This window comes from Salvelinus alpinus, chromosome 25, assembly GCF_045679555.1.
Source record: "Salvelinus alpinus chromosome 25, SLU_Salpinus.1, whole genome shotgun sequence".
Classification (NCBI taxonomy): Eukaryota; Metazoa; Chordata; class Actinopteri; order Salmoniformes; family Salmonidae; genus Salvelinus; species Salvelinus alpinus.
The window spans coordinates 39,504,889-39,525,253 of NC_092110.1; the positions used below are offsets into that span (position 1 = coordinate 39,504,889).

The 20,365-nt window shown below is 43.3% G+C and overlaps 1 protein-coding gene across 2 annotated transcripts in view; it reads left to right on the top strand.

Annotated features, from left to right (window-relative positions):
• The window catches only part of LOC139553959 (synaptosomal-associated protein 25-B-like), an 85,021-nt gene that overhangs the window by 50,578 nt on the left and 14,078 nt on the right, over positions 1 to 20,365 (top strand). For both annotated transcript variants that reach the window (XM_071366770.1, XM_071366771.1), the window contains 2 exons: positions 3,456 to 3,497; positions 18,992 to 19,040. In XM_071366770.1, the coding sequence (XP_071222871.1) occupies positions 3,456 to 3,497; positions 18,992 to 19,040 (91 nt within the window). The remainder of the gene's footprint in view (positions 1 to 3,455; positions 3,498 to 18,991; positions 19,041 to 20,365) is intronic.

Consider the following 20,365-nt stretch of genomic DNA (forward strand, 5'->3'; position numbering starts at 1 on the left):
ACATCTATTCCACATCAGAGCTCTATCAACTAGACATATGTTCCATATTCAGACCTCTATCAACTAGACATCTGTTCCACATTCAGAGCTCTATCAACTAGACATCTGTTCCATATCAGAGCTCTATCAACTAGACATCTATTCCACATCAGACCTCTATCAACTAGACATCTGTTCCATATCAGAGCTCTATCAACTAGACATCTGTTCCATATCAGAGCTCTATCAACTAGACATCTGTTCCGTATCAGAGCTCTATCACTAGACATAGCCTATATGGGGCTTTGCAAGTCATGAATTTGAAATATGTTTGAGTGCTGTTTGACTATAAATAGGCTGTATTGCTCTAGGCTAAGCTGAGTCAACCAGACCCTGCTGTGTTTACACAGCTTGGTCGCTCAATATGTCAATCAGCTTTGGCCTTATATCGAGCACTGTGTTTTTGGTTTCCAAGGATAGAAAGAGATCAAATCTGTGTATGTAAATCGCAATATAACTATTTTTTTTATAAAGCCTATTGAGGCTGATCCATATTTATTTAACTGTATCAATTGAACACTGTCTAACAGTATACCCATTTGGCTTCCATGGAGAGAAAGAGATCTCATCTTTATATAGATTATGATAGGACCTTTGTTGATTCTTTGAGGTAGAGCCAGCAATAGGACTGCCTGCCAGGGGTCAATAATAACAGACAACCAGCCATGGACCGATTTTTCAGCCAAATCCCACTTTGTGTCAAGAGCACTTGAGTATTTGGGCCTGCTGGTTTGGGAAAAAACCTGGCACGGCACAGGAAGGAGTCTTTCCAAAATGGCCGTCAGTCTGGTCTGGGTTGGTAGTCAAAAAGATGACAACATATGATATAATCAGACATCAACAAAGATAAATCTCCTGTCTCGTGACCTATATGTGTCTCTGAGAAAAGTGTAATACGATGCGTTATTATAATGACCCCGTCTGTCGTCCCGCAGGGTGAACGTGTGGCGTCCGAGGTCGGTAACAGGCATTGTCTAATATCTCACCCTTACTTCACAACTGTCGCATGTAGCCCACTGTCCTTGGGTTCATTTGATCACAGATTGACAATGCGTTAGAAATCTCACATTAATAATCTCACATTAATAATCTCACATTAATAATCTCACATTAATAATATCACATGAATAATCCCTGGCTCAGTCGTCTTGCTATCCACGTCACTGTTATTCCCTCACTATTCTCCTCTGTCATCGAGCCCTGCTTTTCAACTACCGTTAGTCAGCCATAAATTATATTTGCCATAAACTAAGTATCATGGTTATGTGTCCTACTGTGTCTATGTCCCTGTGGTTTTGCTGTGGGTGTTTTGTGTGGGTGAGGTTTTAGACAGTGTTAACTGTACATCTCTCTGGCCTGTCCTTTTCTAAGGAGTGGGGCGCTACCTTAATTCAGATGGCCAGAATAATAGACTAGCTCAAATGGACCTATTAAACATTCGGGAAGAGATAATGTAATCCAGCCAGGCTCTGGAGAGAGAGGGAGACGAGAGAGGGGGAGAGATTAGAGAAGTGGAGGGAGGGAGGGAGGGAGGGAGGGAGGGAGGGAGGGAGGGAGGGAGGGAGGGAGGGAGGGAGATTGAGGAGGGGCATGGTAGATAGGGAGGGAGACATTTAGAGGGAAATATTGTTATGTAAAAGCAGATTGTTGGAAAAGGAGGGAGGGAAGAGTGAGGAGAACAGGTGATAAATTCAGTAGGAATGTGAAGACTTGGTAACTCACTGTATCCATGTTAATGGTACATCCTCCTATAGACCGGGAGCTCCAAATATTGGCACAGTGACTCAATTGTTGTTGTTTTGGCTCTGTACACCAGCAATGTAATTTCTAAACGGTTCATCCAATATGGATGAAAATACCCTCAAATTAAAGCTGACAGTCCTGCACTTTAACCTCGTAGTCATTGTATCATTTCAAATCCAAAGTGCTGGAGTACAGATCTGAAATACTAACCCGGTCAATACAGGAGGTGATCGATTATTATTGAATTTTTGTATTATGTAATGATTATGTTGTTTATGGAATGGATTCACTGAATGGAAATGGATCTAGAATTGGGTTGAAATGGAGTTCCAAAAGAGTTGACACCAGCACTGGTTACAGGTGTGTTCATCACCAGGTGTGTTCATCACCGGGTGTGTTCATCACCGGGTGTGTTCATCACCGGGTGTGTTCATCACCGGGTGTGTTCATCACCGGGTGTGTTCATCACCGGGTGTGTTCATCACCGGGTGTGTTCATCACCGGGTGTGTTCATCACCGGGTGTGTTCACACTCATCACCAGGTGTATTCATCACCGGGTGTGTTGATCACCGGGTGTGTTCATCACCGGGTGTGTTCATCACCAGGTGTATTCATCACCAGGTGTATTCATCACCGGGTGTGTTCATCACCAGGTGTATTCATCACCAGGTGTGTTCATCACCAGGTGTATTCATCACCAGGTGTGTTCATCAACGGGTGTATTCATCACCGGGTGTGTTCATCACCGGGTGTATTCATCACCAGGTGTGTTCATCACCAGGTGTGTTCATCACCAGGTGTATTCATCACCAGGTGTATTCATCACCGGGTGTGTTCATCACCAGGTGTATTCATCACCAGGTGTATTCATCACCAGGTGTATTCATCACCAGGTGTATTCATCACCGGGTGTGTTCATCACCAGGTGTATTCATCACCAGGTGTATTCATCACCGGGTGTGTTCATCACCAGGTGTATTCATCACCAGGTGTATTCATCACCGGGTGTGTTCATCACCAGGTGTGTTCATCACCGGGTGTGTTCCTCACCAGGTGTATTCATCACCGGGTGTGTTCATCACCAGGTGTATTCATCACCAGGTGTGTTCATCACCAGGTGTATTCATCACCGGGTGTGTTCATCACCGGGTGTGTTCATCACCGGGTGTATTCATCACCGGGTGTGTTCATCACCAGGTGTATTCATCACCGGGTGTATTCATCACCGGGTGTGTTCATCACCGGGTGTATTCATCACCGGGTGTATTCATCACCGGGTGTGTTCATCACCGGGTGTGTTCATCACCGGGTGTATTCATCACCGGGTGTATTCATCACCGGGTGTATTCATCACCGGGTGTGTTCATCACCGGGTGTATTCATCACCAGGTGTATTCATCACCAGGTGTGTTCATCACCAGGTGTGTGGTACAGTACAGTAGTAGAGAAGAGATTCATCACCAGGTGTGTTCATCACCAGGTGTGTGGTACAGTACAGTAGTAGAGAAGAGATTCATCACCAGGTGTGTTCATCACCAGGTGTGTGGTACAGTACAGTAGTAGAGAAGAGATTCATCACCAGGTGTGTTCATCACCAGGTGTGTGGTACAGTACAGTAGTAGAGAAGAGATTCATCTGACAACTCTCTAATATGGGTATTTTCTCTTCACAGTCACTGGAGAGCACTCGGCGTATGCTGGCCATGGTGGAGGAGGTAAGGTCATCTTAACATTACACACATACACACACCACACGGTTTTCTTATTCAAATTGAGAGACAGATCTAATTTCCTGATAGAATGTAAGCGGCTGTATTTCCTTTAAGGTGAATGGAGAGTTTGGTCCGGGTTTGATTACATACATTTTTTTCTGTAAAATAGCACATCTCTTTACATCATAGAGCGTGACTCTGCCCAGTTGAGGGACTAGCGTCACTCCTACTTGCCGGAAGACAAATGGCTGAGAAGTGATTTTTAAATGTACTGACAATCTGTGGCTGTATCTGTTTCCTGAGTGCTTTAAACGGTATAGGCAGAGGATGAAGGGCCAATATCCCAGCATGTATAATACATGAGTAGCTCTCAGTGTGACTCCCCAGATGGTCTCATCCAGGGGATATAGGCACATACATCACCCGGGCTGTCTGTAAAGTAGAGCTGGACCACGGAGAGACAACACAGTCTGTAATCCTGGGCCTGAGGCGGCAGGGTAGCCTCGTGGTTAGAGCGTTGGACTAGTAATCGAAAGGTTGCAAGTTCAAATCCCCGAGCTGACAAGGTACAAATCTGTCTTTCTGCCCCAGAACAAGGCAGTTGGTTAACCCACTGTTCCTAGGCTGTCATTGTAAATAAGAATTTGTTCTTAACTGACTTAGTTAAATAAAGATAAAAGATGTGTGGCCGTCGTTGTAAACGTATCTTCTTAGATATAGTATGTTGAGCTTCTTCACCAATAGCTTGGAGCTGTATCACATCCGGCCGTGATTGGGCGGCACACAATTGGCCGGGGGGGTAGGCCGTCATTGTAAATAATAATTTGTTCTTAACTGACTTGCCTAGTTAAATAAATATGGTAACGCTCCACCAGCTAAAGCCCTGGCGAGGAAGGGGTGGGGTTTATCAAAGGACTGTGTGCAAGAGTTGACACCAGCACTGGTTACAGATGTGTTCATTACCAGGTGTGTTCATCAAGTCATATATGCATAGTCACTTTAACCATATCTACATGTACATACTACCTCAATCAGCCTGACTAACCGGTGTCTGTATGTAGCCTCGCTACTTTTATAGCCTCGCTACGGGATATAGCCTGTCTTTTTACTGTTATTTTATTTCTTTACCTACCTATTGTTCACCTAATACCTTTTTTGCACTATTAGAGTGCACTATTAGAGTACTTAGAGCCTGTAAGTAAGCATTTCACTGTAAGGTCTACACCTGTTCAGCGCACGTGACAAATACAATTTGATTTGATATTACAAATCCTAGAATAGTGTGTTCTTTGGTCCAATATTGTTGTTCATTCACACATTGAAGAAACACATCAAAACATCACTTTTATAATTGTAACTCTTTCACGGCTACGAGGCTGGGTTGTGGAGATAAATAACACATTACTTTAGCTACCGAGGCATTGAGAAACCTACCCCACCCACCCAGGTCAATACTTTTCCAATTATCCTCTGTAGCACAGGAGCACTAACAGGGTGAGAGTCTATATTGTGTGGGCTTTGAAATCTTCAACACAAGGCTAATACAATCAGGCAAGAGTATCAGTGCAGGGAGAGTATCGGTGCAGGGCTGTTCAAATCAAATCAAACTTTATTTGTCACATAGACCTTACCGTGTGTAGACCTTACCGTGTGTAGACCTTACCGTGTGTAGACCTTACCGTGTGTAGACCTTACCGTGAAATGGTTACTTACAAGCCCTTAACCAACAGTGCAGTTTTAAGAAGAGTTAAGATTTTTTTTTAAACTAAACTAAGACTAAAATAAATAAAAAATAATAAAAAGTAACTCAATAAGAATAACAATAACGAGGCTATATACAGGGGGTACCGGTACCGAGTCAGTGTGGAGGCTATATACAGGGGGTACCGGTACCGAGTCAGTATGGAGGCTATATACAGGGGGTACCGGTACCGAGTCAGTGTGGAGGCTATATACAGGGGGTACCAGTACCGAGTCAGTGTGGAGGCTATATACAGAGGGCACCAGTACCGAGTCAGTGTGGAGGCTATATACAGAGGGCACCAGTACCGAGTCAGTGTGGAGGCTATATACAGAGGGCACCAGTACCGAGTCAGTGTGGAGGCTATATACAGGGGTACCGGTACCGAGTCAGTGTGGAGGTTATATACAGGGGTACCGGTACCAAGTCAGTGTGGAGGCTATATACAGGGGTACCGGTACCGAGTCAGTGTGGAGGCTATATACAGAGGGCACTGGTACCGAGTCAGTGCGGAGGCTATATACAGAGGGCACCAGTACCAAGTCAGTGTGGAGGCTATATACAGAGGACACCAGTACCGAGTCAGTGTGGAGGCTATATACAGGGGGAACCGGTACCGAGTCAGTGTGGAGGCTATATATGGGGGTACCGGTACCGAGTCAGTGTGGAGGCTATATACAGAGGGCACCAGTACCAAGTCAGTGTGGAGGCTATATACAGAGGACACCAGTACCGAGTCAGTGTGGAGGCTATATACAGGGGGAACCGGTACCGAGTCAGTGTGGAGGCTATATACAGGGGTACCGGTACCGAGTCAGTGTGCGGTTAATTGAGGTAATTTGTACATGTAGGTAGGGGTTAAGTGACTATGCATAAATAATAAACAACGAGTAGCATCAGTGTACAAAAGGGAGGGAGAACAATGTAAATAGTCCGGTGGCCATTTTATTAATTGTTCAGCAGTCTTATGACTTGGGGGTAGAAGCTGATGAGGAGCCTTTTGATCCTAGACTTAAGAGCTCTCTTTGACTGATGGGGTGATGGTACGTTTTATAGAGGTTGTGAATGTGGTTAGTGTTGGGTTATCCATCTGTCTGATGTAATGTTGTCAGCTCTGCCTCTGGCCTGTAGTCTAGCTTTACTCAGCCCCAATAAACTGAGTTACCCACTGAGCCGCCCTGTTATGAAGCATTATAACACTCTAGTCTAGCTTTACTCAGCTCCAATAAACTGAGTTACCCAATGAGCCGCCCTGCTATGAAGCATTATAACACTCTAGTCTAACTTTACTCAGCCCCAATAAACTGAGTTACCCAATGAGCCGCCCAGCTATGCAGCATTATAACACTCTAGTCTAGCTTTACTCAGCCCCAATAAACTGAGTTACCCACTGAGCCGCCCTGTTATGAAGCATTATAACACTCTAGTCTAGCTTTACTCAGCTCCAATAAACTGAGTTACCCTCTGAGCCGCCCTGCTATGCAGCATTATAACACTCTAGTCTAGCTTTACTCAGCACCAATAAACTGAGTTACCCAATGAGCCGCCCTGCTATGAAGCATTATAACACTCTAGTCTAGCTTTACTCAGCCCCAATAAACTGAGTTACCCACTGAGCCGCCCTGTTATGAAGCATTATAACACTCTAGTCTAGCTTTACTCAGCCCCAATAAACTGAGTTACCCACTGAGCCGCCCTGTTATGAAGCATTATAACACTCTAGTCTAGCTTTACTCAGCACCAATAAACTGAGTTATCCTCTGAGCCGCCCTCTTATGAAGCATTATAACACTCTAGTCTAGCTTTACTCAGCTCCAATAAACTGAGTTACCCAATGAGCCGCCCTGCTATGCAGCATTATAACACTCTAGTTTATCTTTACTCAGCCCCAATAAACTGAGTTACCCAATGAGCCGCCCTGTTATGAAGCATTATAACACTCTAGTCTAGCTTTACTCAGCCCCAATAAACTGAGTTACCCAATGAGCCGCCCTGCTATGCAGCATTATAACACTCTAGTCTAGCTTTACTCAGCCCCAATAAACTGAGTTATACTCTTAGCCGCCCTGTTATAAATAACTCTAATAATGTTGTCATTGACTGAGATGACATAGATTTGCCTGAGGTTTATTCATTTATCAAAGAGCTTTATCTGTAGCTACAGTATATACATCTCTTGACCCGTGATAATGCCGGTGGGACCACCTATTTAACATTCAGTGAAGCATCAGGCATAAATTCCAATTGAATATTTCAATCCAAAGATTTGAACATGTCACGCCTGCTCCTGCTCCCCCTCTCTGGCACTCCAGGGCGCCAGGCGGCCCGACATTACGCACACCTGTCACCATCGTTACGTGCATCAGCGCATCATGGGACTCACCTGGACTCTATTACTTTATTGATTGCCTCCCCTATATCTGTCTGTTCCTCAGTTTCTTCCCCGTGTCTGCATTAATGTCGTTTTGTTCCCCTTGTCCAGACGCTGTCCTTATTTCGTTTCATGTCCGTTATTAATTAAATGTTCACTCCCTGTACTTGCTTCTCGTCTCCCAGTGTCTGTCCTCACAGAACAAACCAGTGACGGAGGGGTTAAATCTATCGGTCTATCCCCCATATAAGCTTTAAGCCGTTCAAGATGAGGAGAGAGAGACAGTATTGTAAGGTCTGTTATATCAGGACTCTGTGGAAGTGGTGGAGGGAGACAGACAGTATTGTAAGGTCTGTTATATCAGGACTCTGTGGAAGTGGTGGAGGGAGAGAGACAGTATTATAAAGTATGTTATATCAGGACTCTGTGGAAGTGGTGGAGGGAGAGAGACAGTATTATAAAGTCTGTTATATCAGGACTCTGTGGAAGTGGTGGAGGGAGAGAGACAGTATTATAAAGTCTGTTATATCAGGACTCTGTGGAAGTGGTGGAGGGAGAGAGACAGTATTATAAAGTCTGTTATATCAGGACTCTGTGGAAGTGGTGGAGGGAGAGAGACAGTATTATAAAGTCTGTTTTATCAGGACTGTGGAAGTGGTGGAGGGAGAGAGCAAGAGAAAAATAATCAATGCTGCTGGTTGGTGGCTATCTCCAGAGACAGACAGACAGACAGACAGACAGACAGACAGACAGACAGACAGACAGACAGACAGACAGACAGACAGACAGACAGACAGACAGACAGACAGACAGACAGACAGACAGACAGACAGACAGACAGACAGACAGACAGACAGACATTGAACAAGACAGTCCAGATTTAGAAAAATGTAGAAAAACACTGACAAAAGCTGAAAACTTTGCACCCGGTGCAAACCATAGACAACATATCTGTGGTGAAAACACTTCTGAATGCCTTTACTGAATGGTTGGTGGGACAGTAGCAGCTTCAATGCCTGTCTAACACACAGTAATACTGTCTCCGTGTAATTGGGTCGTTGTGTAAAATTGATCCATAAATAATACATGTTGAAAAGAAGCATCTGGTGCTATGAAGTCTATTTCCATGTCTCATAGGCCTACTTCCTCCTCATATCTATGTGTGTGTTTGCTAGCTGTATTGGAATTACATGTACTAAATCATACACGCCATGAATATCATACGACGTGCAACTGACTCTGGCTGACAAATGGCTGAGCAGCGAGGGGGTACAGGGGAGGGGGGGGCTGGGCGAGGTCATTGTCATAGCGACTGAAGGTCAGTACAGGAGACGGCGATAAATCCGATGACAATTGCTCCCCAAGTCACTAAGATTTATTTTTCTCTCTCAATGAGTCCATCCTCCTATACCCTCTGCTATATACCTGATGGTTCATTACTGTAGGCAATAGTAAGTCACTGTGCAGATGATGTGATCTATAAAACATCTCATCTTCCACACAACGGGGCATGAATAGATCCATCTGATTTAGAAATCAGTGCTATTTTCCATGTATCTAGTAGGGTCAAACTAGCCTCGTCCATAGAGGACAGGGCATATGACATTACGGTGGTCTTCATTCAACCTTTGTCCTCTTATCTAATAATGCCCCTGGAGTGGCAGGGCTGCGTAAAACATGGCAACCTGTATACTAGGCTACTATATAGGGGATGAAAGAGCCTCTATGGCCAAATTCAGTGCACTATATAGGGTGCCATTATGGAGCGCTCTCCTCTCAGGGCTCTCTCTCTCTCCTCTCAGGGCTCGCTCTCTCTTCTCTCAGGGCTCTCTCTCTCTCCTATCAGGGCTCTCTCTCTCTCCTATCAGGGCTCTCTCTCTCTCCTCTCAGGGCTCTCTCTCTCTCCTCTCAGGGCTCTCTCTCTCTCCTCTCAGGGCTATCTCTCTCTCCTCTCAGGGCTCTCTCTCTCCTCTCAGGGCTCTCTCTCTCTCCTCTCAGGACTCGCTCTCTCTCCTCTCTGGGCTCTCTCTCTCTCTCTCCTATCAGTGCTCTCTCTCTCCTCTCAGGGCTCTCTCTCTCCTCTCTGGGCTCTCTCTCTCTCCTCTCTGGGCTCTCTCTCTCTCCTCTCAGGGCTCTCTCTCTCCTCTCTGGGCTCTCTCTCTCTCCTCTCGGGGCTCTCCCTCTCTCCTCTCAGGGCACTCCCTCTCTTCTCTCAGGGCACTCTCTCCTCTCAGGGCTCTCTCTCTCTCCTCTTAGGGCTCTCTCTCTCTCCCCTCAGAGCTCTCTCTCTCTCCCCTCAGAGCTCTCTCTCTCTCCCCTCAGGGATGTCTCTCACCGCACGTGATTCAGTCTGTTATCAACCTGAAGCCTGGGAGTCATAACAAGCACAGTAAGGGGTTTAAAAAGGTCTCAAGACATGAACGTGGCCCGTGACACTATTCCCAATGGTCACCAATGTCAGGTGCCTCTATCTTAATGACTAAAGAAGTCCTTTCTTTGCTGTTCATTCCAAAAGCACTTTAAGGTCAACCTGTGCAGGCCATAATGCAAGCCCACAGAATATACAGTGGGGAGAACAAGTATTTGATACACTGCCGATTTTGCAGGTTTTCCTACTTACAAAGCATGTAGAGGTCTGTAATTTTTATCATAGGTACACTTCAACTATGAGAGACGGAATCTAAAACAAAAATCCAGAAAATCACATTGTATGATTTTTAAGTAATTAATTTGCATTTTATTGCATGACATAAGTATTTGATACATCAGAAAAGCAGAACTTAATATTTGGTACAGAAACCTTTGTTTGCAATTACAGAGATCATACGTTTCCTGTAGTTCTTGACTAGGTTTGCACACACTGCAGCAGGGATTTTGGCCCACTCCTCCCTACAGATCTTCTCCAGATCCTTCAGGTTTCGGGGCTGTCGCTGGGCAATACGGACTTTCAGCTCCCTCCAAAGATTTTCTATTGGGTTCAGGTCTGGAGACTGGCTAGGCCACTCCAGGACCTTGAGATGCTTCTTACGGAGCCACTCCTTGGTTGCCATGGCTGTGTGCTTCGTGTCGTTGTCATGCTGGAAGACCCAGCCACGACCCATCTTCAATGCTCTTACTGAGGGAAGGAGGTTGTTGGCCAAGATCTCGCGATACATGGCCCCATCCATCCTCCCCTCAATACGGTGCAGTCGTCCTGTCCCCTTTGCAGAAAAGCATCCCCAAAGAATGATGTTTCCACCTCCATGCTTCACGGTTGGGATGGTGTTCTTGGGGTTGTACTCATCCTTCTTCTTCTTCCAAACACGGCGAGTGGAGTTTAGACCAAAAAGCTCTATTTTTGTCTCATCAGACCACATGACCTTCTCCCATTCCTCCTCTGGATCATCCAGATGGTCATTGGCAAACTTCAGACGGGCCTGGACATGCGCTGGCTTGAGCAGGGGGACCTTGTGTACACTGCAGGATTTTAATCCATGACGGCGTAGTGTGTTACTAATGGTTTTCTTTGAGACTGTGGTCCCAGCTCTCTTCAGGTCATTGACCAGGTCCTGCCGGGTAGTTCTGGGCTGATCCCTCACCTTCCTCATGATCATTGATGCCCCACGAGGTGAGATCTTGCATGGAGCCCCAGACCGAGGGTGATTGACCGTCATCTTCAACTTCTTCCATTTTCTAATAATTGCGCCAACAGTTGTTGCCTTCTCCCCAAGCTGCTTGCCTATTGTCCTGTAGCCCATCCCAGCCTTGTGCAGGTCTACAATTTTATCCCTGATGTCCTTACACAGCTCTCTGGTCTTGGCCATTGTGGAGAGGTTGGAATCTGTTTGATTGTGTGTGGACAGGTGTCTTTTATACAGGTAACGAGTTCAAACAGGTGCAGTTAATACAGGTAATGAGTGGAGAACAGGAGGGCTTCTTAAAGAAAAACTAACAGGTCTGTGAGAGCCGGAATTCTTACTGGTTGGTAGGTGATCAAATACTTATGTCATGCAATAAAATGCAAATTAATTATTTAAAAATCATACAATGTGATTTTCTGGATTTTTGTTTTAGATTCCGTCTCTCACAGTTGAAGTGTACCTATGATAAAAATTACAGACCTCTACATGCTTTGTAAGTAGGAAAACCTGCAAAATCGGCAGTGTATCAAATACTTGTTCTCCCCACTGTATAACCAACGGTCTCGTCGCCCCACATATCCGCTGCCTTTTACTCTTTCATAGTTCGGCTGTTAATGTGGAAATATACCAGTCAGTTTTGATTGATGTGATCGGTCATCTCGCTGGGCCTGTTTCTCTACATTTACAGAGTGTCAGTCTACCTCTTATCCAGAGCCATATACAGTCAGTGCCTTCATATTCAGATAGCTAGGTGGGACAACCACATATTGCATTAGTTAGTATATTCATCTTCAGATAGCTAGGTGGGACAACCACATATCACAGTAGTTAGTATATTCATCTTCAGATAGCTAGGTGGGACAACCACATATCACAGTAGTTAGTATATTCAGATAGCTAGGTGAGGCAACCACATATCACAGTAGTTAGTATATTCATCTTCAGATAGCTAGGTGAGACAACCACATATCACAGTAGTTAGTATATTCATCTTCAGATAGCTAGGTGGGACAACCACATATCACAGTAGTTAGTTTATTAATCTTCAGATAGCTAGGTGAGACAACCACATATCACAGTAGTTAGTATATTCATCTTCAGATAGCTAGGTGAGACAACCACATATCACAGTAGTTAGTATATTCATCTTCAGATAGCTAGGTGAGACAACCACGTATCGCAGTAGTCAGTATATTCAGATAGCTAGGTGGGACAACCACATATCACAGTAGTTAGTATATTCAGATAGCTAGGTGGGACAACCACATATTACAGTAGTTAGTATAATCAGATAGCTAGGTGAGACAACCACATATCACAGTAGTTAGTATATTCATATTCAGATAGCTAGGTGGAACAACCACATATCACAGTAGTTAGTATATTCAGATAGCTAGGTGGAACAACCACATATCACAGTAGTTAGTATATTCAGATAGCTAGGTGGGACAACCACATATCACAGTAGTTAGTATATTCATCTTCAGATAGCTAGGTGGGACAACCACATATCACAGTAGTTAGTATATTCAGATAGCTAGGTGAGGCAACCACATATCACAGTAGTTAGTATATTCATCTTCAGATAGCTAGGTGAGACAACCACATATCACAGTAGTTAGTATATTCATCTTCAGATAGCTAGGTGGGACAACCACATATCACAGTAGTTAGTTTATTCATCTTCAGATAGCTAGGTGAGACAACCACATATCACAGTAGTTAGTATATTCATCTTCAGATAGCTAGGTGAGACAACCACATATCACAGTAGTTAGTATATTCATCTTCAGATAGCTAGGTGGGACAACCACATATCGCAGTAGTTCATATATTCAGATAGCTAGGTGAGACAACCACATATCGCAGTAGTCAGTATATTCAGATAGCTAGGTGGGACAACCACATATCACAGTAGTTAGTATATTCAGATAGCTAGGTGGGACAACCACATATTACAGTAGTTAGTATAATCAGATAGCTAGGTGAGACAACCACATATCACAGTAGTTAGTATATTCATATTCAGATAGCTAGGTGGAACAACCACATATCACAGTAGTTAGTATATTCAGATAGCTAGGTGGAACAACCACATATCACAGTAGTTAGTATATTCAGATAGCTAGGTGGGACAACCACATATCACAGTAGTTAGTATATTCATCTTCAGATAGCTAGGTGGGACAACCACATATCACAGTAGTTAGTATATTCATCTTCAGATAGCTAGGTGGGACAACCACATATCACAGTAGTTCGTATATTCAGATAGCTAGGTGAGACAACCACATATCACAGTAGTTAGTATATTCATATTCAGATAGCTAGGTGGAACAACCACATATCACAGTAGTTAGTATATTCAGATAGCTAGGTGGAACAACCACATATCACAGTAGTTAGTATATTCAGATAGCTAGGTGGGACAACCACATATCACAGTAGTTAGTATATTCATCTTCAGATAGCTAGGTGGGACAACCACATATCACAGTAGTTAGTATATTCAGATAGCTAGGTGGGACAACCACATATTACAGTAGTTAGTATAATCAGATAGCTAGGTGAGACAACCACATATCACAGTAGTTAGTATATTCATCTTCAGATAGCTAGGTGGAACAACCACATATCACAGTAGTTCGTATATTCAGATAGCTAGGTGGAACAACCACATATCACAGTAGTTAGTATATTCAGATAGCTAGGTGGGACAACCACATATCACAGTAGTTAGTATATTCATCTTCAGATAGCTAGGTGGGACAACCACATATCACAGTAGTTAGTATATTCATCTTCAGATAGCTAGGTGGGACAACCACATATCACAGTAGTTCGTATATTCAGATAGCTAGGTGGGACAACCACATATCACAGTAGTTAGTATATTCAGATAGCTAGGTGGGACAACCACATATCACAGTAGTTAGTATATTCATCTTCAGATAGCTAGGTGGGACAACCACATATCACAGTAGTTAGTTTATTTATCTTCAGATAGCTAGGTGAGACAACCACATATCACAGTAGTTAGTATATTCATCTTCAGATAGCTAGGTGAGACAACCACATATCACAGTAGTTAGTATATTCATCTTCAGATAGCTAGGTGGGACAACCACATATCGCAGTAGTTAGTATATTCAGATAGCTAGGTGGGACAACCACATATTACAGTAGTTAGTATATTCAGATAGCTAGGTGAGACAACCACATATCACAGTAGTTAGTATATTCAGATAGCTAGGTGGAACAACCACATATCACAGTAGTTAGTATATTCAGATAGCTAGGTGGGACAACCACATATCACAGTAGTTAGTATATTCATCTTCAGATAGCTAGGTGGGACAACCACATATCACAGTTGTTAGTATATTCATCTTCAGATAGCTAGGTGGGACAACCACATATCACAGTAGTTAGTATATTCATCTTTAGATAGCTAGGTGGGACAACCACATATCACAGTAGTTAGTATATTCATCTTTAGATAGCTAGGTGGGACAACCACATATCACAGTAGTTAGTATATTCATCTTTAGATAGCTAGGTGGGACAACCACATATCACAGTAGTTAGTATATTCAGATAGCTAGGAGAGACAACCACATATCACAGTAGTTAGTATATTAATCTTCAGATAGCTAGGTGGGACAACCACATATCACAGTAGTTAGTATATTCATCTTCAGATAGCTAGGTGGGACAACCACATATCACAGTAGTTAGTATATTCAGATAGCTAGGTGGGACAACCACATATCACAGTAGTTAGTATATTCAGATAGCTAGGTGAGACAACCACATATCACAGTAGTTAGTATATTCAGATAGCTAGGTGGGACAACCACATATCACAGTAGTTAGTATATTAATCTTCAGATAGCTAGGTGAGACAACCACATATCACAGTAGTTAATATATTCATCTTCAGATAGCTAGGTGGGACAACCACATATCACAGTAGTTAGTATATTCATCTTCAGATAGCTAGGTGGGACAACCACATATCACAGTAGTTAGTATATTCATCTTCAGATAGCTAGGTGAGACAACCACATATCGCAGTAGTTAGTATATGCAGATAGCTAGGTGGGACAACCACATTTCACAGTAGTTAGTATATTCATCTTCAGATAGCTAGGTGGGACATCCACATATCACAGTAGTTAGTATATTCATCTTCAGATAGCTAGGTGGGACAACCACATATCACAGTAGTTAGTATATTCAGATAGCTAGGTGAGACAACCACATATCACAGTAGTTAGTATATTCATCTTCAGATAGCTAGGTAGGACAACCACATATCACAGTAGTTAGTATATTCATCTTCAGATAGCTAGGTGGGACAACCACATTTCACAGTAGTTAGTATATGCAGATAGCTAGGTGGGACAACCACATATCACAGGCATATTAAGTACATTTTTCCTCAATAAAGTAACTAATCAGCCAAGTCAGCGCTAGTAAGAAAATACTATTGCGAGGGTTAGTTCAAGAAAGGCAAGGGTGCATTCTCCTCTGTGTCGTCTCTATGGTTCAAAGTTCATCTTTCCTTGATTCCTCACATCCTCTTTCCTCGTCTCCTTTTCTAAACACATTGGAGAAGAAGGTCCAAGAGCAGAAACCTTGATGGAAACATCCATCAGTTGGTTTAAATGGAGCTGAGGAGATAATATGACAGGAATCACAGAAAGGTGATTGAGATGGAGTCCAACACTGCCCTGAGAAGGTCAAGCATCGATCTGATCTCAAAGCGTTGGCCCGTACATCAATAGCCCTTTGACCTTTGTTCCTCTCCCTGTTAAGAAACTCCTATAAACCCACCAATGGAATTTAATGAAGGTTTTGTGAGGTTGTTGTCGGCTTGTTAATGATGTCAGCGTATGTCCAGTATTCTGTGTGTGATGGGGCCGGGGAATTCAGTGTATGTCCAGTATTCTGTGTGTGATGGGGCCGGGGAATTCAGTGTATGTCCAGTATTCTGTGTGTGATGGGGCCGGGGAATTCAGTGTATGTCCAGTATTCTGTGTGTGATGGGGCCGGGGAATTCAGTGTATGTCCAGTATTCTGTGTGTGATGGGGCCGGGGAATTCAGTGTATGCCTGAGGGGTTGTGGTGTGTGTGCGTGCGTGTGTGTGTGTGCGTCTCTTTCCATTCCTTGGTATGCGTGCGAGCAACAATCATTTAAATCACATGAGAGGGGCTCCCAAGTGGCGCAGTGGTCTAAGGTACTGCATCTCAATTCGAATCTAGGCTGTATCACAACCGGCCGTGATTGGGAGTCCCATAAGGCGGCGCACAATTGGCCCAGCGTCGTCCGGGTTTGGCCGGTGTAGTCCGTCATTGTAAATAAGAACTTGTTCTTAAGTGACTTTCCTAGTTAAATAAAGGTACTTTTTTTTTTTAAAGGGCAGGCTGTTGGAACCTCTCTGAGGAAGTGCAGTTCTGTCATTGACCAATCAGGGAAAGTGGTTTCAAACCTGGTTGGATCTGCAACATAACATACTCATTAGTTTAGTAGAAGCTTTTTTGTCATCCTTATACCTGTTGTGTTCTGAGTCAATGTAATAGAGCACTTTATCATACCTTCTCTAAAAGCAGATATGATAATACACTCTTCAGGGTTTTTCTGAAATCAAATAGGATTTTTTTTTTTTTTCAATAGAGCCTTGTTTTACCCTAAGGAGGAAATGTTACATCTCACACCATAGCTCTATGAGTGACTATGTACTTCAGCACTGGTATCATCACTGCATCATCACTGAACACCTTATGAATGAACTGTATTTCACATCGACTCTATCCAGTCATGTATTTAGAGAGATGGGACATTGAGGTTTCTGCATTATGATGCATTTACATGACACTACAAAATGATATGGCAGCCATGTTTATCTCCCCATTAACATGACATGCGGAATATTTCAACAATGCCATGTAACTGAATTTCTAGAATAGATGCAGCAAAGGGTTAAATCGAACATGACCAAAACAATGGAATTGCCATGGAAACACGTGGGGGAAAGATCCTGAGTCTCCTCATTGCCCCCCCCCCCCCCCCCCCAAGCAGAATTTGACTACATGTAGGCTATTGTTTATATGTGTATTTGACACTATGTTGAGGTAATAATGGGAGTATAATGCTTGTGTGGATGTCAACCCCACACATGTTCATGTCATCATTACCAATCAACTATATTCCAGTTAAAAATGACATTAACAACCACCACCGATTTCTGTATGCTAGCTATGCTAATCAGCTTACAGTATACAGACAGGAGTTGTCATTTAGAAGTCACTTCTTCTAAACCTGAAAAGGGACAACTTCTACATGTTATGCAGCGAAAACAGCCAAACGTATCCAAATCGGACTTAAGTAACCACATTTTGTGTCTGGTACAATACATAAATCATGACGGATTTGACAAATATCCACTATGTTAAATCAATTAAATAAAGGTTAAATAAAAAATAATTACAAAAAAGAAAAGATTTATTGAATGTGTGCCAATCTGGTCAATGGAACGATTGACCCCAGACCCCTTTTACTGAGTCTATTAGAACAATATTCAACATTCTAAACGGTGTCCCAACTCTCTAGATACATGGCTCCGACTCGATCTATAACCCACGTCCGCTCTGTCATTGCTCATCCATATATTTACATGTATATATTCTTAATCCGTTCCTTTACTTAGATTTGTGTGTATTAGGTAGTTGTTGTGGAATTGTTAGATTACATGTTAAATATTGCTGCACTGTCGGAACTAGAAGCACAAGCATTTCACTACACTCGCAATAACATCTGCTAACCGTGTGTATGTGACCAATAACATCTGGTAACCATGTGTATGTGACCAATAACATCTGCTAACCACGTGTATGTGACCAATAACATCTGGTAACCATGTGTATGTGACCAATAACATCTGCTAACCGTGTGTATGTGACCAATAACATCTGCTAACCGTGTGTATGTGACCAATAACATCTGCTAACCATGTGTATGTGACCAATAACATCTGCTAACCATGTGTACGTGACCAATAACATCTGCTAACCATGTGTATGTGACCAATAACATCTGCTAACCATGTGTATGTGACCAATAACATCTGCTAACCATGTGTATGTGACCAATAACATCTGCTAACCATGTGTATGTGACCAATAACATCTGCTAACCATGTGTATGTGACCAGTAAAATTTGATTTGATGTCCCATATATATGATCTCATGTCTGGATCAATACCTGTTGAGAAACTGATCGCATTAACTCAGTGTCCCTCCATTTAATAATAATGATGATAATATATATATATTATATTTCTCTTCTGTTCACACTGAACTGTTTTATCTCACCTCTTCTTCTCTTCCTCTCTTCCTTCCCCTCTCTTCTTCCCTCTCTTCCTTCCCCTCTCTTCTTCCCTCTCTTCTTCCCCTCTCTTCTTCCCTCTCTTCTTCCCTCTCTTCTTCTCCTCCTCTCTTCCTTCCCCTCTCTTCTTCCCTCTCTTCTTCCCCTCTCTTCCTTCCCCTCTCTTCTTCCCCTCTCGTCTTCCCCTCTCGTCTTCCCCTCTCTTCTTCCCTCTCTTCTTCCCCTCTCTTCTTCCCCTCTCTTCTTCCCTCTCTTCTTCCCCTCTCTTCTTCCCTCTCTTCCTTCCCCTCTCTTCTCCCCTCTCTTCTCCCCTCTCTTCCTTCCCCTCTCTTCTCCCCTCTCTTCTCCCTGTCTGTCTGACCCTGGGTGTGCAGAGTAAAGATGCTGGTATCAGGACTCTGGTTATGCTGGATGAGCAGGGAGGTAAGTCCCTATAGAGACACAATATTACACTCTAAAATTCTGTTCACTTTCACAAATATCCCAGGTTTTCTAGAAATCCTGGTTGGAGGATTATGGAATTCCTGCTTAATATTCTCTCCTTATTCCGGGAATCTTCTAAATCGGGATTTTAGGAAAAACAGTGCAGTTTGGAAAGTATTCAGACCCCTTGACTTTTTCCACATTTTGTTTTGTTACAGCCTTATTCTAAAATGGATTAAAAAACAAAACAATTCTCATCAATCTACACACAATAAACCTTAATGAGAAAGCCAAAACAAGTTAAAAGAAAACAGATACCTTATTTACATAAATATTCAGACTCTTTGCTATGAGACTCGAAATTGCGCTCAGGTGCATCCTGTTTCCATTGATCATCCTTGAGATGTTTCTACAACTTGGTTGGAATCCACCTGTGATAAATTCAATTGATTGGACATGATTTGGAAAGGCACACATTTGTCTATATGAGGTCCCACAGTTGACAGTGCATGTCAGAGCAAAAACCAAGCCATGATGTCGAAGGACTCCGAGACCGGATTGAAGGTCCCCAAGAACACAGTGGCCTCCATCATTCTTAAATGGAAGATATTTGGAACCAAGACTCTTCCTAGTGCTGGCCGCCCGGTCAAACTGAGCAATCGGGGGAGAAGGGTCTTGGTCAGGGAGGTGACACAAAACCCAATGATTACTCTGACAGAGCTTCAGAGTTCCTCTGTGGAGATGGGAGAACCTTCCAGAAGGACAACCATCTCTGCAGCACTCCACCAATCAGGCCTTTGTGATAGTGGGGCGGCAGGGTAGCCTAGTGGTTAGAGTGTTGGACTAGTAACCGAAAGGTTGCAAGTTCAAATCCCCGAGCTGACAAGGTACAAATCTGTTGTTCTACCCCTGAACAGGCAGTTAACCTGTCATTGAAAACAAGAATTTGTTCTAAACTGACTTGCCTAGTTAAAAAAAACAAAAAATACTTTCCACTCCACAGTAAAAGGCACAACAGCATGCTTGGAGTTTGCCAAAAGGCCCCTAAAGGACTCACAGACCATGAGAAAAAAGATTCCCTGGTCTGATGAAACCAACATTGGCCAAGTGTCACGTCTGAAGGAAACCTTGCACTATCCCTACGGTGAAGCATAGTGGTGGCAGCGTCATGCTGTGGGGATGTTTTTCAGCTTCAGGGAGCGGGAGACTAGTTGGGATCGAGGGAAAGACGAACGGAGCAAAGTACAGAGAGACATCTGCTCAGGACCTTAGACTGGGGCGAAGGTTCAGCTTCCAACAGGACAACGACCCTAAGCACACAACCA